The 24179-nt window shown below is 39.6% G+C and overlaps 3 protein-coding genes across 4 annotated transcripts in view; 2 read left to right on the forward strand and 1 right to left on the reverse strand.

Annotated features, from left to right (window-relative positions):
• Positions 1–356: 356 nt before the first annotated feature.
• On the forward strand, positions 357–9894 carry KCTD9 (potassium channel tetramerization domain containing 9). Its single transcript, XM_026122385.2, has 12 exons — positions 357–514; positions 1745–1866; positions 2567–2610; positions 2791–2887; positions 3416–3474; positions 4052–4180; positions 4794–4861; positions 4965–5060; positions 5723–5872; positions 6259–6364; positions 6648–6781; positions 7606–9894. The coding sequence occupies exons 1-12, from the start codon at positions 398–400 to the stop codon at positions 7720–7722; spliced, it is 1239 nt and encodes a 412-aa protein (XP_025978170.2). The 5' UTR covers positions 357–397; the 3' UTR covers positions 7723–9894.
• Positions 9895–13332: 3438 nt separating this feature from the next.
• On the forward strand, positions 13333–16416 carry GNRH1 (gonadotropin releasing hormone 1). Its single transcript, XM_026122388.2, has 3 exons — positions 13333–13473; positions 14148–14243; positions 16258–16416. Exons 1-3 carry the CDS (start codon positions 13333–13335, stop codon positions 16297–16299), a joined length of 279 nt encoding a protein of 92 aa, XP_025978173.1. The 3' UTR covers positions 16300–16416.
• Positions 16417–16740: 324 nt separating this feature from the next.
• The window catches only part of DOCK5 (dedicator of cytokinesis 5), a 114340-nt gene continuing 106901 nt past the window's right edge, over positions 16741–24179 (reverse strand). For both annotated transcript variants that reach the window (XM_026122323.2, XM_026122324.2), the window contains exon 52: positions 16741–23555. In XM_026122323.2, the coding sequence (XP_025978108.2) occupies positions 23454–23555 (102 nt within the window). In that variant the 3' untranslated portion in view covers positions 16741–23453. The remainder of the gene's footprint in view (positions 23556–24179) is intronic.

Consider the following 24179-nt stretch of genomic DNA (forward strand, 5'->3'; position numbering starts at 1 on the left):
AAAAATGCACGAGGAAAGGGCGGCTCAGGGGAGCCCGGTCCCGTGCCTCCTTCCCCGCCCCTCGCGCCGCTAGGGCTCCACAGCGGGGAGGAACTCTTTGTCTGCCTGCGCCGCGGAGGCATCACAAGCCGGTACCTCACGCTGTGAAGTGCCATTTTACTAACGGTCCGTTAAACGAACGCCGCCGCCCGCGTGACAGGCCTCACCAATCAGGAGGCCGGGCTCCGCTTCTAGTCGTATGCAAATATAGCACTTTGCTCCTCCTCTGATTGGCTACGAGCAGCGCTACTCCCGCCCCGCTCCTATTAGCACATCCCCGCCCAACCCGCTGCCCCTCCGCTCCGGCGGGGTGTGCTCCTTATTGGGCAGCGGGCGCGGCTCCGATTGGCCGCGGCCCATGTCCGTCAGCGGGCGCTGCCTTCCGGGTGCGGCCGGAGGAGCGGGGCGCCGCCGCCGCCGCCGCAGCATGAGGCGGGTCACGCTGTTCGTTAACGGCAGCCCCCGGAACGGGAAGGTGAGGGGCGGCGGGGGCCGGCGGGGCCCGCCCGGCCCGGCAGGCAGGCAGGCAGGCAGGGCCTCACTTCCTCCCTCCCTCCCTCCCTGCCGCCGCCGCCGGGTGCTGGGGCCGCCGCGCGGGGCTCGCCCCCTGCCCGCTCGCGGGATCGAAGCCCCCAGGCCCGTTCCCCTCTCGCGCTGCCCGGCGGCTCGGCGGAGCGCCCGGGGCGGGGGCCGCTGCCGCCCCTACCGGCTCCTCTCCCCCCCGGCCGCCCGCCGCCGCCGCGCGTTCCCCTCCGGTGCCGCGGAGGAGCCCTGGGCGAGACCACTGCCGGTCTCCGCGCCCGCGGGTCTCGCGCCGCCCTTCTGCCTCCCGCGCTGCTCCCCGGGCTCTGGTTTTGCCCCCATTGCGGCCTAGTCCTCGGGCCGCTGCAGTGCCCAGAAAAGCCTGCGTGGCCTTCAGTGCCGGAGATCTTATTTGCTATATTCCGGCATCTGCTGATGTCTCTGCACGCAAATGCTGAAGGGCATCACAGACCGCTAAGATCCCTTTGCTGACGTTGTGCTGCAGTTAGTCACCTTCGTATTGCCGTTGTTAATTCAGGCCCTGATACTCTGGGTGACAATGGGAAGGATGTAAATTAAGTCCTGCAGGCTGTTTATGAAGCTGCCTTTTGTGAAATGGCCATCTGAGTCTGGAATGGCCATTAGTCTTAAATTCTGCCTAGAAGAAATACCATCAAACCAAAATGGTTTAGAGCTTGCAGGTCTCTGCCGCATCTGACCAATACTGCATGCGAATATTTTCTGTTGGCTAGCCAATAAATAATTTTGCTTAAACTTTCCTGACTTGTTAAAACCTATCTAGTCTCAAGAGTGAATGTAGCTCAAGTTTCAAGGCTCAACCACTACACAAGCAGAATAGGAAATGGCCCCACTTTGCAATTCTACTAAACGTAATCCATGATTTCCTTAGAGAAATAAACAATTGAGTCATAATATTCCTATAGTACTGACAGGCATTCTTTTACTGTTGCCACCACTTCTGTACATGGAGTCTTGGCAGAGAGGTGTGTAAATCACCCCATTTTAAGGGAATCATGTTTCTTATATCAAAGGTGACCCTGTTTTTTTTTAAGGAAAGGTCCATACATGTCTTCCTCTCCCCATGAGAAGACACTGATAGCCTACTACTCTGAAATGACAGAAACTATTTGTGCACAGTATCTGCTTCTGTTTTCTTTCACAGGTTGTGGCTGTGTATGGGACTTTATCAGACTTGCTGTCTGTGGCTAGTAATAAGCTTGGAATAAAAGCAACTAGTGTTTACAATGGAAAAGGTGGTCTCATTGATGATATCGCCTTGATTAGGTAAGGCTTGTCCAATAAAAGTTATCATGCATGAGGATTAAGACACTTAATATCCTATTAACTCTCTGACCTTAATCAGTAACCAGTGCTTTCCTTAAAATCATCTCCTCATTTCCAACCAATATGCCAGAGGTCCTTTTATGCCTCAAGGAAAATAATACTGTCTCTTAAACTTCAGAGCATGAGTCAGAAATTGATACAAGCTGCATTTTATGCCATTTAACATCACTCTGTGCTGATCCACAGCACAAGGTATATACCAGGAGCATGCCACTATTCTAGTCTTGCACATGTCATTCTTATTTTTGTTAAACTCGTGGGATAGCATTTAGATGAGATTTTTAGAATAGGCAGACAAACTGTAGCATTGCATTAACTTCATAAAAAAACTCCCAGAGTGGGGGGAAAAGCAACTATTGTGTAAATTTTAACTGGTTAAGTAAAAGAAGAGATTCCTACCAGGTTTGTACAGGTACGTATCAGTAGCGTCTCTAGTGAAGTTGGTAGTATTAAGCTCTGCTGGAACCTGCAAGATTAAGATAAAAATCAGATAATGAACTTCTAACTGATGGCAACTGATTATTATTTACCTGAGACTAATCAGGAGGAGATTACACTGTCACTTATATAAAAGAACAAAAAAGTATGGTTAATGATTTTTCTGCTCTTTCTGTCCTCCCCCCACCCTCTCCCCCTGTAGAGATGATGACGTTTTGTTCGTCTGTGAAGGGGAACCATTCATTGGTAAGTGTGTGTAATTCTTATGTTTAATTTTTTGCTTAATGAAAAGAGGTTTTGTGGTGTTTTAATGTAAATCTGAAACTTTCTTTTTTGGTATTTTTCAAAAGAGACCTTTACCATGTGGAGGATTCAAAAATATTCACAATTCTTCTAATAATTACTGTGTTCTTCTCACTTATGTAGATCCTCAGACTGATGTGAGACCTCATGAAGAACTAACAGGATCACACACGGATTGGTTAACGCTCAATGTTGGAGGCCGATACTTCACAACTACACGGTAAAAGTACAACTAGTTTGGTTTTATTCTGAAAGGACTTGATTTCAGTAAAGTAGCTACAGTAGCTTGTCCTTAGCGTGCATTAATTTTGTGAGGCTTCAGATGCTCATGAACTAGAAAAATCACTCTGTATGGGGCAGGGGGCTTTGACTTCTGCAGCTTTCTCAGGATTATGTATTTGCTACTACAGTTTTGCAACAAAGTAATTCTTTAACAGTTTACATGTGAAATAAAACTGATCAAAAGCCTGAACAGGCCTGGAATTATCCCTGGAATATTGGCAGCTAACTAAGTGCTTTGTGTTTGAGATATCTTTACAGTACTTCAGTTTACTAGGCCAGAAATGTATTTCTTTATCACATTATATGAAATTAAATCAGTCTAGCATTGTAGCTGTTGGAATGCATATAATGTACCATTATTACCTGCAAGCTGCCAAGGGGAGGAAATACACTCTAACCAGTGAGTGTCTCTCTTGAGCAAAACATTCAATTTGAAAAATAAAATTGTACTACCTTTATTTTCTAGGAGCACTTTGGTTAATAAGGAACCTGACAGTATGTTGGCTCATATGTTTAAGGATAAAGGTTAGTATATTGAAATAAACTTTATCTTTTAACCTAGGAATTAGCAAAAGGCACCATCAAGGTAAAACTCTTGTTTGAGTGTTAAAATATCAAAACAGAACATATAATTTATTTCTCCAATGTCTGTGTGATGTTTATCAGACATCTCACAAACTGAGAATATAATTTCCACCCATAATGGGTGCTTTGGGGGTTTTATTTTGATATCGGATTTTCTTCTTTTTCTTGCACCTTACTCAGCTTTGTTAATAGTAGTCAACAGAATCAGTTGGCAAACACTGTACAAGACAGTTGTTAGAAGCAGGGGTAGACTAAATCTTAACACTGCTTTTATTCTAGCAATGGTTCTTATACCTGTGATAGTGTGTTTTAGTTATGTAGAGTAGAAAAGAGAGATTTTTAAGGTGATTTTCCCCTGCTCTTATTTTCCTTCCTTTTTTCTAATGAAATGCCCTTTAAAGTGAAATGTTTGTCATCATAATCCAGGACCCCTTGGTAGTAACAATCTGAAACCGAAGCAAATGCTCTTCTGTTAATGCATCAAATTTAATTATATATATGTACTTTGTGGAAACAGATGCTTGGGGAAATAAGCAAGATCACAGAGGAGCATTCCTAATTGACCGCAGTCCAGAGTATTTTGAGCCAATCCTGAACTATTTGCGTCATGGACAGCTCATTGTAAATGATGGCATTAATTTACTAGGTAAGTATTAACCTGTATGACTCCTAAATTATTATGCTTCAGAAGTTGAGCTTTGCCTTCAGATAAACATGATAAAACCAGTGGGACTTGTATATGTTCACCTAAAGATTTGGTGCATTTTATTCTCAGTTCAATTCCTCATTTGATTTAATGAAGATGTACTGTTTAAACTTATTTATCCTGAGAGCTTTAAAAATTCTCCATATTGGATTAATGTGTGGCTGTCATTTTGGATTTGCTATCTTTAACCTACTGCTGGCATTGGAAACATCCTTTCTGAGTTATTTTCTTCCTTCAGCTAAAAGCAAGCTAACTTTACCCAGTTGCATCTAATATGATGTATGTGGTTGACAGTTTTATTAGCTTATGCATTTCTTAGAGACTCCTTAAACTTCAGCAAGTGATCTATTCATCTTTTTGAGTGTAGCTAAGATGTGGAGTTATAAGAAGTGAAAATCTGTTGAATTCATCCTCTTGCAATAATAAGGATGGATTAACCTAAAGTTTCTGGCATGTTCTTTGTGTGGCTGTACACTGTCTTCTCCAGTAAGGGAAGAATGCTATTTTGTTTAGTGTCTGCTTGTAAATAATGAATGCTGCTTTCTTTTGTTAGGCGTTTTGGAAGAAGCCAGATTTTTTGGTATTGATTCATTAATCGAACATCTAGAAATAGCTATTAAGGTAACTTATTTTCTTTTATATGTGACTGCACATGTCCTGTTTTTCCAGGCAATGTATATTTTTAGTCCTGCCCATACAAGTTTTTAAACAACTCTCTCAACAGAATTCACAGCCAGCTGAGGATCATTCTCCTATATCTCGAAAGGAGTTTGTCCGATTCCTGCTGGCAACCCCAACCAAGTCTGAGCTGCGATGTCAGGTGCGAAAATGCAAACTTTGTCTTGATCTATAGTGTTGGGGTTTGATGGTGATATACCCTGCCAGCATCATGTGACAAAACCCATGAAATTTAAGCCATATGTGTGCTTTTTCCTCTTTTTAGTTGAGTTTTTATTCCAAGCTATGGCAGAGTGACCTTAATGTGCAATTAAAGTGTGCTGTTTGGGGTGCTTTCCTTTAGAATGAGGGTTTCCTGGAGCAGCAATTTGTACATTAGTCTTATGTAGCAGAATAGCTAGTCTTGTTAAATAAATCTGATACAGGTTTTTTTCCTGTTATGTCATAAGTACTGGTTTGCAGTAGGTTAGGTTTGGTTTGACTTGAGGTGCCTTATATTTTGCTCTCTGAAGATCTGAATTTAAATATAATGAGCATATAAGCTTTCCATTCTTTTGCATATGAGAAAAGTTTTTATGTGGGGGGCAAAGTCTTCTGAGATGGATTGTAAGAATAAATGTCTGGTGTTCCAAATGCTCCAGGAATTCTATATCCTAGGTACTATTATTATTCTGTATGAATGAGAAGAGTGTTGTAGAAAGTAAATTTTACAGCTGAAGTACTGAAGGTTGTATTGCAGTTCTAATTCTCTTAACTGTTTTGCTGTCAGAGCTACACCTCACCTACTGTAACTTTTTTTTTAAGGGTCTCAATTTTAGTGGAGCAGATCTTTCACGTCTAGATCTTCGATACATAAACTTTAAGATGGCTAACCTAAGTCGTTGCAACCTAGCACATGCCAACTTATGCTGCGCAAATCTCGAAAGAGCTGACCTCTCTGGATCAGTGCTTGATGTAAGAATTGTTGTATCTTGGGCTGTCATTTAGTTATTTTAAGGAAAGAGGAATTGGAACAAGCAGATAAGTGTAAGACATTTGTAGTTCTTGTTTTCTTGAATTGTTGTAGCTAGATCAATTTGAAAGCTTTTTGAAGAAAAGCTAGAAACAACAGTTAAAAAAAAAAAAAGAAAAAAGGCATTGGGAGAGAATTACCTGCCTTCTTACAAGGATGGAGGAGTAACAGTATAGCAAGTACTTACACTGCCTCCCAATACCAAGACTGTTCTGTGCTTTAATAGGATTCACTCCATAAAGAGAAACAAAGAGTATAATCTGATAATCTTTGGTATTGTTAATCCTTGCATTTTTATAAATGTCAATGATCATCTGTCTCTTATCAGTGTGCAAACCTCCAGGGGGTAAAGATGCTGTGTTCCAATGCAGAAGGAGCATCTCTAAAAGGGTGCAACTTTGAAGATCCATCAGGCCTTAAAGCTAATTTGGAAGGTAAAAAGTCTTTGTCTATTAGCTACTGTGTGGAAACTGAACAATTTACCTTTTTAAATAAAGGATATCCATGTGGTGTGTGAAAGATTCAGCCATGGTTTGTGCAATCCATGTTTTCATGAGAAGATGCCACAAATATGGGATTGAATATGTGACTGTACAATCATTAAATCCCAAGTTCTACCCTGACCTCTATCAGTTTACATGGGTCTGAGCAAGCATCATTGGAGTTACGGAGTTTCTGACTGTTCTTTCTCATAAAACTACTCTTTGTGTATTTTAGGGGCTAACCTGAAAGGTGTTGACATGGAAGGCAGTCAAATGACAGGAATTAATCTAAGAGTTGCAACACTGAAAAATGCAAAACTAAAAAACTGTAATCTTAGAGGAGCAACTTTAGCAGGAACTGATTTGGAAGTGAGTTATGATTCATTTCATGTACTAACTAGTCAACTGATAAAATTTTAGAGATTGCTGGCTTTTGGCTGAGTTTTCTAGCTTCAAACTAGTCATAATGCATAAGTACTTAAGGAAAACAGATGAGCTTTTCATGAGTTTTAGTAAGATATGGATGATCTGGGGAATCACATTTCATTCCTGACTCAATTTGGAAGATTAGACTAAAGTCCTGAATTTGCCAGCTCCACAAAGGCACAGGAATAGCTTGTATCTTCTCAAAAGTGATGCATGGAAATACTGTTAAACTTAACTGTTAATGTTAGATCATGCCATCACTTAAGAGAAATGCCATTGCTTGGGCTTTGTGTTTTTTCTGCTGGGACAGCATTTGTGGAGTAATGAGACTCTTACCTGACTGTTGGCATGTCATATACACCACTGTCTCTATTACAGTAGAAGGACAAACTAGCTCATTTTGCAAGCTATTTACATGGCAGTTCTTCCTCAAGTATTAGAGAAGTATTCAGAGTAATAACTGTTGAGATTGCAAGACGCAGCTTCTCTGTAGCTTTTTTTCAGCATGCATTGGTAACTCCTGTAAGATAATTTGTTATGAAGAGCATAAGTTTAACAACTTAAAAATAAGTCCAGCTGTTACTGTGAAAAGCAACTACTCTCTTACAAGAAATAACTAAAACTCTGAACTAGAATGATAGACTACACGAGGTTGAAATTAATGGTTGTGTACGTGGCTTCTCTCTAAATGTGTTTAAGGTAAAATTTTGAACTAAGTTCTGGGTATACTTCAACTAATACTTTTTTTTTTTTTTTTTACTCTTTAGAATTGTGATCTGTCGGGTTGTGATCTACAGGAAGCTAATTTGAGGGGATCTAATGTAAAAGGAGCTATCTTTGAAGAGATGCTGACACCTTTGCACATGTCTCAGAGCGTCAGATAGGGAAGAGAACTTACTATACAGGAAGCAATGAAAACACTTATTGTGACCTTTTTTCACCTGCTCCTTTTATTAAGTTAGAAGCAATGTTTATTAGACAACTTATATTTGCAGTAGTGCCTAAGTAAACTCTTCTCTGATCACTTTTGGGGGAGGGAGCTTTTATTTAAGACAGAGAAATAGATACTGTTTCTACCTTTGTGGATAGAGTGAGGAAGTGGGCCGGTTCTAGAACCGGAATGTGTGGCTTTTAGTTTTTTTAATAGATTCATTGTTTAGCATTGCCTCACTTTGGAATGCATTTTAATTTATAAAGCACAATATATGCAATTCTATTTATTAAATCTGTAGCTGCAATATGAATAGAAAATGTTATTCATGTATAGTAGCAAAAAAGTTGAGGTTTACAGTTAGTTAGTGTGTCTACAGTTAGTTTCTTCATTCATGCACAATGTATTAAATGACAGATGTGGTTGAGACAATGTCCACAGGACAATTTCAGGTACTCTTTTCTTTTGAGGTGAAAACAGTAGTTAACTGTAGTCATGGGTAATTTATTGCCTTGTAGTAGTTTGTATTCAGGTATAGAACAGCTCTATCATGTTCTAAAATACACAGTGGAAGTCCCTTCTACTGAAGAGACTGCATTTTCAAAAAGAAAACCCTTACATACACGGCAGATTGTTATAACTAAAACAACCCCGTTCAAAAATTGGATGGCTTTTTGAATCCTTTCCAAATTAGTGTGGAATTGCATTATCACAGCTGGTGAGAAAAATGCTCTTGCTTTCAAATATCCTATCCACTCCCAAGCTTAAATACATGTAGATTTTTTATTCTTAGTGGGCAATTAAATGTAGACAGAGAAATATAATCTGCTGCCTCCAAAGCAGAGGCTTTGGGGCCCCAGCACATACTCCTTCCTCCCTGTCATTGCTCCGCTATATGGATGAATGGCACCTGTTTCCCTCAATGTACTATGCAAATACTCTTGTACACTGAATCCTTGAAAGCATGGGCATAATAACCCTTTGCCAGCCAAATCTGATATTCCGCTTTGGGCCCGCTTAAAAGTGGCTGTGGAAGCCTCTTGCATGGGCCAAAAGTCCCCTTCTACAACTGCTTTACTTGTGAGCAAATAGGGAACTATGTGACTTCTGCAGTGCAGAAAGTGGTACACTTCATTTAATAAGCTGTTTCCACTATAATATCACTCTAGGAGCTCTCATCTAACAAAACTTTTATTTTATACACAATCAAAAAACACATGAAGAAACTATACCAAAAAAAGGTGCATCAAGAACTCTTACCTCAGATGCTTATTCAGAATACCCCAAAGTTGAAACTAACCTTGAATCTAAGGAAATACAGCTATTACTGGAAGTTAAGAACAAATGTATCCAAAACTTAGACTGTGATGCTGTTAGCAGTGGTTTGAACCTCCACAGCTACTTCAGTGGGTTGCCTTTTACTTCTTGCAGTGCGGATTTACTGCCCTCTGAACAGAAGTTGTATTGTCTCAATAGTGACTATGAAAATGCTGCTTTGCCATTAATCTAGAAACATTAGTTTAGGAACAATATATGATTTCTAAGGGGGAACTGCAGGATTCTCCCTTATTTTCAAGTTGGATTGACTCAGGCATATCACATGAACTTCTGGGGCTCAAAATCCCACAGCCATGTGGTTCAGAATTGGGTTTTTTTGTTGTTTTCAGATTCCCAGGCCTCTTGATCTGGCTCTAGGACAACACTGTGTCCTTGGTAAAATTAATCTGTATGTTCAAGGGAAATGTTTCATTGGGATTTTTGGAGTCCTTTCTCCCACATCATCACTTTCATTAAGAGTGGTGTGTATGTTGTAGAGGGAGAAGATTCCTAGGGCTAGAGAAATAAATGAATTATTTTTCTTTATCATATTTTGTAGCTGGCAGAATTAAAATATTGTATGGAAAAAATCTATTTTCATAATCACTGTGTATAAAATATATTTGAACTTTCACTGAAGCACTATGTTTTGAATAATCACAGCATGTGACATTATTCATTCACATACAAATTTAAGGTACCTCTTTTGCTATGACAAAGCTATATGAATAGCCTAAAGTGGCCTATTCAGAAATTGCAGGTTCCTGCCTAATTGAAACTGCATTAATAAAAGTGTAAAACATAAAAATTTTGTCTTTGTGTTCTTAATTTAAAAAAGAAAATCTTAAACGTATTTGACTTTTAGTGGAAGGACAGTAAGTTAGAACAGAATGGCAAATTTGATAGCTGGTGCTTTTCTTTGTATATAAACTTAAAAGATATTTTGTAGCTGAATTTGGTATTTGCCTTTCATGAGTCCTTAACTGTCACCTTGGCCTTTATTTGTATGTAACCAGTGCTTTCTTAAAAGAATTACTTGCTGTACACTAGGAAATGCTTGATTACTCATTTTATGAAAAGACTGAGTTTTAGAAGTCTTTATTTCTGCACATGTAATATGCACTTGGGCAGAAAGCAAAAGAACCATTTTTGCTTTCAGACTTAAAGCTTATTTGTCAGAAAAATAAGTAAACATACCTTGTGTTGTGGCAATTGCTGCGATGTTTCTGATTCATTCAGTTCCAGAACTTTAACATGACATCTTTTATGGTGTTTTGACTTCTCATTCATCTGCAGCACTTTTCAGATTTGCTTTGTCCCCACCCATCATACTTGCTTAATAAATTTTTGAAATCAGAAGTCATTAAGCACAATTTACACAGTGCACATGCCTATTTGAAGCACTCCTTCCACATTAAAGATCATCATCACATAGCACAAGTAGCTACAAAGCAGTAATCTTGACTATGTCTTACTGCACTAAATAAGGAAGTGCTAAAGCAGTAAGAAGGAAAAAAAAAAACAAAAAAACACCCTTTGCTCAGCTTTGCTCTCTGAGGTACTTATGATTTCAGCCTAATAAACTCAGCAGCACTGCCATGACAATACAAATTCAGCAAATCTACAAAGATGCTAGAAATCACCCTGAGAACAAAATTGGGAAAAATCTAGTTCTTACTGCAGTATCTCAAGTACAGTGCACTTCTGGGTTAGGAATGCTCTCTAAAAGACATGAGCATGACTCAGTATGTTGGGATAGGCCTTTCCAGCACTTCTGATGGAAGAGAGGTCTTGACTCTTGGAACTGAAAACCACAAACCCAGATTTTCCAAACAGCTCTTAGGCTTCCATTTAGGTACCTAACTGCAGTGGTAGGCATTACAATTGCCTGAAACAGAAGAATCTAGTGCATTTGAAGGTCTGAACTCATCTGAAAAGTCTACCTCAACCATATTTTCAAGTCTCTGAAAAGTAAAGAGAGGTCATACTCTAAACCCAGCTTTGCACTTAAATTTTTTTGACAGCATAAAGCTGGCACCTGTCTGACAAGCCCAGACTGAAACACTCTCAGACCTTAGATCAGACACCCATTCGGACTCTGCCTGTACCAAAATCTGTGTACAGCTAGTTGGTTTCCATTATGCAGGGCTGTAAAAGTATTTGTGGGCTGCTATGCCATGCAAGTAATAACACAAAAAAGGCTATCTTTTTTTCTTAACCTTCCAGTTTCTTTATATAATTTGTGACTGCAGTCTACAGTCTAAGAGAAGACACAGGAACACTCACTAACGAGTGCAGTTCATCCTGCCCTTTTTGATGTGCTTCTGCAGGTCAGCTCTGTAGCTACAACAGAATCCTGTGCAGAGACTTAGCTGTTGAGAGATGTTAAGCATAGGCTGTCAGTAGATGTACCTTAACATGGTGGGTTAATAACAGGTGCAAGTACTGGGATAACCAGGACCCCTATCCCTCAAGACGAGCAAAATCTTCTACTTATTTACCTTTAAATAACCTTAATCTTTGGCAGGCTGATCAGGGAAGTAAGTAGCCTTAAAACACTATCGCAGCAAATTCTCCCTTCTAAAGCGATTGCCTACCTTGAACTAACATTTCTCCAACAGAAACAAACTATTTTCACAGCTTGATCAGTTTTATCAGCTGAAGTTAAATGTTGGCTAGTCTTGCTGTGATGTTGCATTAACGCAGGAAGAATTACTTCTTGCTAGAGTCACTTAATCCTCCTTAAATTACTTACTTATTCTTTAATCCATTAATTTAAAAGAGGTCATGGGGGGGACCCCATCAGGGAAGATGTTAAAAGACTACTAAACATGACGCATTTGTGTATTATCATACATTATGTAATGATATATTCAACTGCACATAAAATGGTGCATAGCAAGTCAAAACAGCTGCCAGAAGGATTAAAAAAAAAAAAAAAAATCAGATTTCTGTAGTCAAAGTTACTGAGTTTAACTCAATACAAGTGGCTACCAACCTCTCTAAAAAACCCTGCAGTGCATAAACTCTCAGAATGCAGAGCTCCAAAAATGCTTATATATGTATCCACATATCATATTACAGATATATAAAATGTTAGTGCCTGGGAGTCCTGTTCATGAAAGAGGCCCCATCATAACATAACAAAGAGAAGATCCCTTCACCAGCATGTTTACAATCTCCTCTACTTGTCTATTAGATTCACCTAACACCACTTTCCAGTTTATAGATCAAAGACTATGAAGGCACTTTAAAAACATTTAAGGGCTGGACTTTCAATGGGGCATGCAAAATGTTCCGTGCACTTGTGCAAGCTTAGGCTCTTGTTTATGTCCTAAAGGACTCTGTGTTTCCTTCAGGCCTGACAGAGAGAGAATAAAATGAATTCCTCATCTGCTTCAACTGCTGTAAGTCTCTGTCAACAAATTCAGACTTACCTTTTTTAATTTAACAAATTAGAAACCATTGAAAAGAAAGTTTGTGTGTTTTCCGTGGGGCAACAGCAGTCAGCTAGGTCAGCTGCTATCTTTATGGACTTCAGAGAAAAGAGCTGAATGTAACAGCTACATCAGGGGTGTTCCAATTATGTGCTTTACTTCTGCTGCATTACAGCAATTTTAAGAAGAAAATTGCAGTCCATAAGATAGAATTAGATTAAGTTACCTGCTGTGAAAGGTTTGGTGTTGAGGTGGTTGTATATAAAAAGGGAGATGACAAGAACATCATGCAGGACATTTTCCAAACAGGAGGAGCCGGAGCCATTCTGCAGCTTCTTTCATCAAGCAGGTAATGTGCTTGAACAACATACCACATCCCATTTTACTTATTCAGTCCTTACAGATGCTGGCATTAGAAGTAACTTGAATTGGAAGAGAATGCAAAGAGCACTTTATAAAGAGTGGTGACATTAGAACTGGCTAAGCTGAACATATATGTCAAATATCAGCAGGGGCTTTCACTAAGCCTTTGAGGTCCCAGACCTCCTAAAATTCTGAAAGGGTATTAAAAAAAACTAATTTAGAGCTCCATCCAATTTTTTCAGATATAAGTTTCTTGATAATGGGCTAATCACAGTCTGAGGGGCTCAAAATCCAGCTGTGGTTCACATGTTGGCATAATACCACTGGAATGCAAAAGATCAGAACTGAAGAGTCACTCCAGAAATGCAACATTTTTATGATTCTGTAAGATAAAAACTGACCTATAATGCCAGTGTGATAGGAAAGGTGTTTTGCTCTCTCACAGAATGGAGAAGTCCAGAAAGATCTTTATCAGTGTCGTCCTGCTTATCGCAGCTGTGGAAATCTGCTTGGCTCAACACTGGTCTTATGGCCTACAACCAGGAGGGAAAAGGAATGCCGAAAATCTGGTAGAATCTTTCCAAGAGGTAAGTTCTGGATTTTAAAGCAACCTTGTCCTTCTAACTAGGATACCTTATATGTACAGGATACAAGCAAGACAACCAGGACAGTATCAGAGATAAAATAGGCTTTGCTGTATGTGTATGTATTATATACACACACTTTATTAATTGGAAAGCTGAATGATGTAGTTTAGGGAAAGATGACATTTGATGAGATCTGTGCTGGCTACTACACACAGATAGCTTGGGCAGCCTGCTCTAAGAGCAAGATGGAAGTTTTAATTTCAAATTAAACTCGAATTCACCATCTCCATATTTTCAGCCAATATTCTGAGTGGCTGTTTTATGACAATGTTCATCCACTTCAGTGTGAATGTGGCAATGAACAGCTGTCATGTGGTAGCTAATTAAATAGTAACCACTCAGATGAAGTATTCAAGTCATAAGGCAGATGTGAAAGGCTCCATCCACCACTGTTTTTCCCATGCTTTCTAATACTTCATTGCTTCATCTGTAGTCCCTCAAAACAGCAGTTCCTACATCATAATTTTAAATTTACTGTAAAACAGTAATAGCAGTTGGGAAGAGGTGAATTTAAATTGCGAAGTGGAGCAGTTTCATCTTCATCTGTAATGAGGGTGTACTTGCCTTAGAAGAAGAATCTCCTTTCATGAAGGCTATATCCTTTCCCAATTCAGATTGAAAACAAAATGGAAAAACTGGAGGAAATGCAGAAGACTGAATGCCCAGGCCCCTATCAGCATTCCAGGTTTAGTGATCTGAAGGGAGCCCTGGTAAGAAACATGTTTGTTTAGCACTATGGGAAAATTAAGGGACTGTCTCAGGCTGGGAAAGGGTAGGGAGGGGGGAGAAAAAGGGGTGGAGAACAAAGAAAAGGCATCTAAGTTTTGTTCATATGTGGCAATACTGACTCTGCCTTTATTGTCTACGTTATTATCAAGTACCTCAGAATCACAGTCCAAGAACAGGACTGCATTATTCTTGATGCTCCCATTCTAGTAATGTCATTACCCACCCACATTAAAAACAAACAAACCAAAAAAAAAAGGCGTGAAATACCTTCTACCTTCATTCCAAATTTGCAGCATTCACAGATGCTTAACTTCAAAGGCACACTTTGCCTGCTGAAGGATCAGGCCATATGGAAGCTGCTGCTCCCAAGGTCCCTAGACTGGGAAATGTATTTTCCATTAGATGCCGCAAGGCAATGACAGCAGAGACTGTGTACAGACTAACTGCCAAAAAATCCCCACTGTTGAGCAAAAATGTGCTCTTTAATTAATATAGCAACACCTTAACTAGGGCAGATTGCTCACTACTTTCTGGGAAGCGATTCTGAGCTGCTCCTAAAATTGAGACACTAAACCATCTCTACATCATTTTTGAAGTAAAAAACAAAAGAAAACAAAACAAACAACTATATACTCTTGCCTTTCACTGAGGAAAGGCTGGTCTGAACAAAGGCCCATAAATTCAACCATGCTAAAGCAGACTGAAGAGTTTAACCTCAATTGGATTTTCATGCACAAATTGCCTAAACCCCCCCCCCCACACACACCTTTTCTTAAGATATCTTTAAACATTTGTACTGAACATATCATAATGGGCCATTCATCTGTACCTCTGGCTTCCAATACCACTACTGCAGTATGAAGAGCCAACAACAGTAAACTTAAGATGTTTACACATCTTTTTTTATTGCAAGGGACTGTATTAGGCAGGGAAGAGATACCAGAAAAAAAATGTCAGAAACTTTGATATTTCTTGCTCGCTCAGGGAAACTTGGCTTTCCTTTGCAGAGCTGAAGGCTCCTCAATTGGATGTTTAGGTTTGCTGGTTAGAAATTGCTGGTAATTGTGCACAGCAAGTGTAAAAAATGTTTGATTCAGAGGTTTAAGATTTATTTTTCATCTCTTATTCCTGCAGCATATTCTAAATCATGTGGCCTTCTCCTTGTTTTTAACAGCTTAAGGACACTGAAAATAAATTAAATCTTTTCCAGATGCAGCTTTTCCAGTGTTTACTGGAGTTACTACAGGAACGTTATGCAATGAGAGGGGAAGTGCCAGGAAATGGTCCACCCCATGGAAAAAACTTTTCAACTTATCTTCATCATTTCCTGGAGAAGCTAATAGCGTGTGCAAATAAAGATACACCTAGCTAAGACACAGAAGGAAAAAGCATATTCAGGGAGCATTCTATCCAAAACACCTCCACCTATCAACTCAGAAACAATAATGTAAACAAAAATTCCAGATCCAGTAGGATGTGATAGAAGAACATGTTTTCCCTTCTAACAGCACTAAGGTTTGCCACAGAATGGTAACAGGGCAACTGTCTCGCTCTCTAATAACCCTCTAACACTTCTGCAAGCATAGCTTTCTTGTCTCCAATATCCTAGTCAACTGCTGAGCTCACAGACATTTTACATACTGACGCTTTGTATAAGCTCATACTTCTTGTCCGAAACTGCTGTCACAATGTACTCTTCAACAGCTGTTGGGTTGTACTCCAAGAACTGCTGCAGTGGCAGGCCCATTAACAGATGTAAAGTTGGTCAGGCACTTTGGGATGAAAAGGGCTATTATAAATGTCAGTTATATTACAGTATATTCAGATCCACAGGCAGGTGGCACGGAGATCATGTCAGGTCAGTTTTATGTCATTCTAATCCTCCTTCCAATCAAGAATATAACATGAACATTTCAGTATCTGATAAGGCTTTAAAATTCCATCATCAAAGTAACTTTTTTCCTTCTAAACAAAGTATATAATGTGTGTTTACAGGCAAGTCTGATTGAAGGAGAAGCTAGCCGGAAGAAGATTTAAACCAAAGTCAAATGGAACAATGAACTCGGGGTAAAATTTGAAAGCAATGTTAAAAACAATTCCTCCTAAGATGACCTCTGTTTAGATTGCATTATGTGAATAAATATTCTGAAATTACATGTAAATTGTGGAATATATTGTTGTGTGGAATACTAGCTTATAGGTAAAAGAGAACACATTCTAGTGCAGTGGCAGGAACTCAGCAGCATAACAACATCTGTGTCATGGCCTGCAAGGAAAACTCAGACCTGATCGTTTTTGTTTCATGTGTATGGACAACGCCTGGACAGAGGCACTGTCTGATCTCAGAGTCTCTGTGTACAATGGTAACACAAGTTCGTTAAAAATCAAAGATAAACTTACTTCCGAATGTAATTCCACTTGCACTTCAGTAATCCATGAATGTATGAAGAACATTTTTAACTGGTCTTTTTTTGCTGGTTCATTCAAAAACTACATTTATTTTAAAAACGTATTTACAAACTTTACAAAAGTTAATACATTTTAAAAATCACAAAAATTTATACACCTTGCTTTACAGTCTTAGTGAAACATATGTCATTTACCCAGAGCGATGCAGACTCCCTTTCCAAATCTTACCTCCTACTCTTTCTTCAGAGCCAGTTTAAAAGCCGTATTTTTTGCTGTTTCAACTGCAGAGGAATAAAGGAAGAGAGAGGAAAAGAAGGTATGTGCAGTCTGTCGAGGTGGGTTTTTATAACTAAACCATCGCATCCAGGATCTCAAAACATTCACAATAGCATGTTAGACAACATCCATATATTCCTGAATTCAAGACAGACATGTCCCAAGCCTCACAGCATTAAACCTTTACAATGCCAACAGTGCAAAGACTACATCAATTAATACGACACATATTAGGACTGAATTTCAGAAGTGCTGAAGGCCTTTACCTCTGTATAAAACACAAACTGGAGACCTTGTTTCTGAAAAACAGTTTCAAAGTATGCAGGCATGCACATTCAGTGTTTTCAATGACAGCCTTAGATCAGAACAGACAGACGAATGCCATATAAACAAGTTTTGGTCACTTTTTTTTTTTTTTTTTTTTTTTTTTTTTTTTTTTTTAAAGCTCCTCTCTTTCCAAGCAGCTGTGAATCCTTTAAGTACCTGCTACAGTGCAGATGCACACCATTCTAGGGATGCTTACCAGACTTGATTTTCCATACTGCCATTCTGGAAAGCACCCCTCAAAGACTGTGATATGCAGGCACAGATACTAGCATGACCTGACTTTATCAACTGGGGGCAGATTTTCCAGAGCACATACTAGTAAACCTAACTGCTCCAATTAGGAAACATACATTAGAGTCAGAAGCAGTTAAATATACATTGCAAGCATTAATAGGAATGTTAAGAGGAGCAGAATTAGGTGAATCTCATGCACTTTTGAAAAGTCATCAATGGAACCATATATATTTATAAATTTTTGTTTCTGATGCAGTCCTAGGAAAAACTCACCCTGGTCCACTAGATAATTTGGTCTACAATAGTAAATATAAAATAGAGAAGCTTTTAATTAAAAAAAAGTTGAAGAAGGGAAGCAGTAATGGTCAGGAATGTTTTTACTAGAAAAAATGCAGTTAAATTACATACATCTTAATATTTTCATTTACAATTATATAAAATAAATAAGGAGAGAAAATCTGAGCCATTATCACTATGAGTCTAACTTGTTAATCACTTACTGTGGAACATACACTGGGCTGCATAGTGTGAAGGTTATTAGATGAAGATTCTCAACAACTGCTACATAAACACTGCTGTATTTTCTGGCACTGCAGATCACAGAGTAGTTCTCACTGGAATCAGTGTCCTTTCCTAATCCAATAATCCACTGAAACAGAAAGCTGTCTGCTTCTCTCTTCCCCTGATGTGGATTAGAGCCTGTAACGTTTTTAAAGGAACTTATCACAGCATGACAAATTTTAATTAAAAGCTCCAGAAAACAAGTGTTGAGCATATTTCTCAAAAGAAAGAAAAATCCTCTAAGACTTGAAATTTAGCACTAGCTTTGAACAGCATGGCTATGAAATGGGATTAGATTCTGTCTTCTCTGCAGACTGAGTATTTAACTTCCAGATTTGTTTTATTCATAACCACGAACTTGGTAAAAATGCTGCTGTTGCTTTCATTTCTGGTATGCAGAAATGACATCATTATGGACTGTTCCTCCCCCTACCCCCATTTTTAGCCCTACAGTTTAAAGGATATTAGATGACATTTCCAAAAGATCATCTCTGCAATTTAATCTCAGAACTTAAATCAGGTAGGTACTGTAGCAAAAAAATAAAACTGATCACTAAAAATCTCAATACTTTAAAAGGAAAAAAAAAAAAAAAAAAAAGAGAGAGAGAGAGAGGCCTGGTGGGATTTTTCACAAGAATCTGGGCACTTATTTCCACTTCACTAGAATCAGTGAGGCCCCATGCTTATTCACACACTTAAATGCCCAGCTGCTTTTAAAAATTTGCCACTTAGAAGACAATACTTTCTCTTCCAAAATTGGCAGAAAGCTTCTAAATCATTTAGGCACAGCACAGAAATTTCAGCTTTTACCTCTAGGGAAGCTATGGTGACTTGTATCAACTGAGAACATGACCCTTCATCACCACCAACAAATCCCCCCAACTTTTAAGTCCCTTTCTGGCATAGAGAATCTACCCAGTGAAAATGCCCAAAACATCTTGAGAGAGGAAGTCTCCTCCTCGCCCTCTGCTCTTTAGGCATCAAACAGTTGTTGCTTTCCTTCTAACAAGGGTGAAGTCTCAGCTACAACAGTCTCCTTGCTGCCTTTGTTGTCGGGCCAGCTGAAGAAGAGCCTGAACTGTGCAGACAGCAAACCAAGAAAAACTCTACGGTGAGAGAGTGCAATTGCAAGGCAGAGCACACAGTAAGATAACATCTTCACCGCTTTTTAAGGAGCCTGGCTCTGAAGTAAAAGCCAAAGATCAAAATACAAATGAGAGGCCTGTATCAGGGGCTGCTCAAATTACACAAAGTACTGGAGCTTCCTAAAGTTCTGCCCACACTAGGATGGGTTAAAACAACAGCCCTACTTGCTCCCCCGACTCTCTAGGTGACTCGGGCATCTTGCTAGCTCAGATATTAGCACCTAGGAACAGCACACAGGAGAGAGAGCAACTGTTAACATTCCTGATGACTGGCAGCTGCATGATCCAGGGGTAGGGGCAAGGGCAGGATAATTAACCACTTACATACTAAGTACTATGTCCATAAATCTAGTCTATAATGATAGCAAATAACAGGGGAAAAAAAGGGAAGAAAAAAATCATAGGAAAATTACCAGCAATGGACTCAAAAAAGCAGTCAGAACCAAATCTCCTCAAACTTCAAGCGCATTATGTTAAGGATCATTAAAGATCAGCTGAAAAATCCTTCCCGAGGTCAGACTCATTGCAGTGAAGTCTTTTGGCTCAGGCCAGTTCCCTGCTCTAGGAAAAACATGTAGCAAGCACACAAGGTACCTTTAAGAATTAAAGTTATTAAAGCAGATGAGAAAGGCAGGGAAATAAGACTCCACAAAAGTTACCTGGAACTAAAATACCCAAACCTGATCCCTACAGTAGACAAACCATTAGCTGGGATTCCTGCACAGTCTCCTTTGCTTCTGCTGACTTACTGAAAGAGTTAAAGAGGCAAATCCGCTCTGAAGAGGAAAGGCATGTAAGAATGAGGTAACTGACAGATGTAGAATGGAGAAAGGGAGTGAATTAACAGTAGGTGATGTGAACATATACATTTCTTCAGATTACATCCTGCCATTCTGCCTTAAGCAAAATTTGCACTGAAGACAAAAAGTTCTTGTTCAAGTGAAGAGTTTGAGAGGATCCTTCAGTTCAAGGGTGTGCATCGGTGGCAGAAGGAAGATGTAGGTTACAAGAAGAGGAAGAAGTGGACAAAAAAGGAAAGAAAAGAAAACCCAGTGGTTTTCAAGTCACACAATGTCTATGTCCAAGAACACAGTGAGGAGCTGACAAGTCCTACAATGCACCACAGAGAGTGGGGGTGAAATATGGTCAAGTCCTCCAGAAAGGTTTCGAAGATTCCCCCGAGAAGGCAACAACCCAGAAGACAGCTGTAGGTGCACTACAGCAGGCATGGCTGTAGATATATGTGTTGTGACTGCAGCGCAACTTCCGAAACATCTCCAACCTGTTTTGTGATGTGAATCTGATATGACTCTTTAATGAATGCAATCTCTTCACAAAGCCATATGGGTAGCAAAATAAATACAGTTTCTGCAAGTTTCTTCAGCTGGAGTTGCACAGAAGCCAGAGGAACATACAAGACAAAAGACAGAATCACTTCAGTCTGAAGAAAAAAACCTAAGATTCAGTTTTCTTGAGGGTTTTGTCTTTTGAAAATGGCTTTATTGAAAAAGACCTTAGCTAGATCTAAAGAACTTCAGTTTTTCAGTAAGGTAATGAAATCAATTTTGAGTCACATAAGTGACTCAACCTTATGGTGTAGTAACCTGTAAAAGAAAAGTATATGTATTTATTACTATAAGCTACATTTTCAGCAGAGTTTTTAATTTGCCTCCACAGCCTATTCCAGCTAATCAGACACTAAATGACAGTTATGGTTAATAAGCAAAATCATTTCTTGGAAGAGATGGCCCATGATAGAATCTTCAGTAACACTGACGGTCAAGAAATGGGCCACAAACTGCATCCAAATATCCCAAATTTTGCATGGGTTTGGATATAAAATTAGACCCAAACTCCCCAGCTCATTCTTCTTTATGATGAGTTTTAAGAAACTCTGAACTTCCAAAATAGTTTGGATCTGGACTTTGCAGGCAAACTCTTTCATGTTTCCATGGACTCATGGTGAAAGGGAACAATAGCAACTGAGTGATTTTTTCCCTTCCCTGGGGGAAAAAAAGAAAAAAAAAAAAATCAACAGCAGCAACTAAAAAAGCTATGTTTCTAAATAGGCTATTTGCATAGGCAGAATGGCATGATGAAATATTCTGGCTGAAGGTCACAAGAATAATTCTTACAGATCAAAAGAAAAAAGAACCCTCAGAACCTCACTGGCTTTTCAGCTGGTAGCATATGGGGCATCAACTGGCAGCTGCAACTTCCGGGAGATACATAAAGAAAGTTTTAATTACATAGTTTAAAAATAAAGGAGGAGGACAGTTCTTCAATGCATTAATTCTGAAATAGGCAGGTTAGCAATGTCTGCTCAGCACAGCAAAAAAAAGCTGCTGTAACTATACTTGGAGTGATCTAAGTCTTACAGAGTAGAGTAAAAATTCATTTTGCAAGAAAGAATTTTAAACTGAACTTGCTTCTGGCTTAAGTGCTGCACAAACCATCTGTAAGCCTGCTGCAGAACAGCCAGTCCCCACCCCAGCAGAGCAGCGGTTCTAACTAAGCAGTGCTGCCTGAACTCTGAAACAGGTAGCTGAAAAGATGTCTGCAAGGTGCAGAATGGATCTGCCAATTTTAGGGGTATTAATCATAAATGATGATGTCCTGTTTTGGCAACTCAGGCATGGAGGAGTGCTGAATGAGTATAAGGCCCATCTGATCCAGAAAAAAGGATGATACCTGTGCTGAATTTTCAATCACTGTACAATTGTGAGGAAAGGCTACTCTAATTGTTTGCAACAGCTTTTTCTATAATGGATCATATGAATTTAAAAACATTAAAAAAAGACACACGAATTTAAAAACATTTAAAAAATCAAGACCATGTCATTTTTTTCTCTAGACAAATGGAAAGAATGATGCTCACATCCAGACAGAGCGGGGAATAAATAAAAGAGGAATTTGATTAATAACATACTTAAAAACAGCATAACTATCCCATCCTCCAAGGAAAAGCTGCAGCAAGCTGGAGTAATCCAAGCAACAGTAAACTTCATGGTTAATTGTCAAGTCTTTCACATGCCTCCCAGATCTAAATGACTCCTTAAAGTCTAGTGGTTGTTAAAAAAAATAGATCAAGGGAGGCTATAAAACACAAAGTGCAAGAACTGCAACAAATGGGTGAGGGGTGGGGAAGAGAGTGAGGATTGTTTTTGTTTGTTTGTATGGACCTGGCCAGCCAAAGCATAGGTTACAGTAGTTATCAAACTTGGTTTCTGAGGTCAAGATGTATACCTAGCTTTACATGCACTCCATCCTTGAAGTTGTTGATACCAATACAGTGCTGGTATCAATGCAACTTCTACCAATTCTAGTATATTCACAGGAGAGAAGCAACTTTTTACACCCTATTAAAAAAAACTCACAAAGATGACATATGGTACCAGATGTCCCAGATGTGTAGAGAAGCCAATCAGGTAACATAACTCTGGAAAGAATATCAACTTTGTAGGTGTTAAAGACAGAACCAGCAGTGAAATTATGACAAAGTACTGGTGAACCTAAACTCTCAGGAGTGAGCAGCCACCACTACTGGAGCAGAGATGTTGTAAGGCAGAACGTCTGTCTTTACCTTAAATACATAGGATGACTAGAAGAAAAGAGACTTCTTACTCTGCTAACAATGCTCAGGTCTCTGCCTGCAATTGAGAATCTTAAGAGACTGCACATCATACGCTGGCACCTGACATCTCAAGACCTGACATTTTACAACCAGCAACAGCTGCAATCTGTTTCACTTCATGCAAATCAGGGTTTCGCTACACTTTCAGGGACAGGAGGAGGGATCAGTGCCTTAGAGCAACTGTATGGCTGTAATAAACCTATGTGAAAATACCGTAGGAAGCATATCGTAATGGCGTGGCTTACCTTAGTTCAAACGCTGAAGCAAATCACTACCGTGACAGATTTACATTAGGAATGAGCTGATGAAATTGCACTGGAGAAAAACCCCAGGACAGATATGACTAGGAAAGACAGCAATTTTAGTAGTGCAACTTCTCCCCCCATGTGATTAGTGTCTCAGTATTAGGAAGGTAAATCAGAGGTTGGGAATACAGTTCCAGTAGTAGCTTCCTTTGGTATTTTCCAGGAAAAACTCCAAGGGAAGTGAACGGAATGGGAGGAGAGATCACTAGTCTTTAGGGTTGGAGAGTCCCAGCATGTCAGTAAAAGGAAAGCAGCCATTTCACTCCAGGCATTTGCCGTTTTGCAAGCAAGTGATGATCTTCACTGCAATCCTTGCTCTGAAGAGAGGACACTGGGTTTTCTGGTTTTTGGGGGTGGAGGGGGAGGCTTGGCTTCACGTCTGCTGGGCAGTGGTGGGGCAACCTGAGAAAATAAAACAAAAATACGCAGAAAAATAAACCATGACCAGGCAGTTAAGGCATTCTGCTTTCCTAAGCAGAAGAAATCCAAAAGGTTTTATACTTCTCGATGTTTCTTTCAGGACCAGATCCTTGAATTCAACCTCTCAGTACTACATGCAATCAATAAGGGGACAAACACACACATCCCCAGGAGATAACAGAAGCAGATATGCTTTAGTTGCTAGAATGGGAGTCTGGGATGCTTTCTGCTTCTGATCTGCAGTCTGAGTCAAAGTCTTTTGCTCTTCTGTCCCATCTTCTGTTTATTAATAATACTGAAATAAACCCACTTGCCCTCAGCATTTTAAGGTTCAACTATTTTTATCTTGATGGCTTGATTTTCCAGCGAGTTGCATCAAGTAAGGACCAAAAGGATGTAAAATGTTACCAAATCAGAATGCTGCAACTAACTCCACATCCCCCTCCTGCCCAAGACAGGGGCTTGTAGGGTGTTCCTTGTTCTTGAAGGAAACTGCATTAGTAGCTTCTTCCAAGTTTTCCCTTTTCCTGCTTCAAGAGGCATCTTGTAAACAAGCGATATGTGAAAGGCCAGGCGAACAAGAGGCTTAGGTGGCTTACCGCCTGC

This window comes from Dromaius novaehollandiae, chromosome 26 (assembly GCF_036370855.1).
Source record: "Dromaius novaehollandiae isolate bDroNov1 chromosome 26, bDroNov1.hap1, whole genome shotgun sequence".
In the NCBI taxonomy this organism is placed as follows: Eukaryota; Metazoa; Chordata; class Aves; order Casuariiformes; family Dromaiidae; genus Dromaius; species Dromaius novaehollandiae.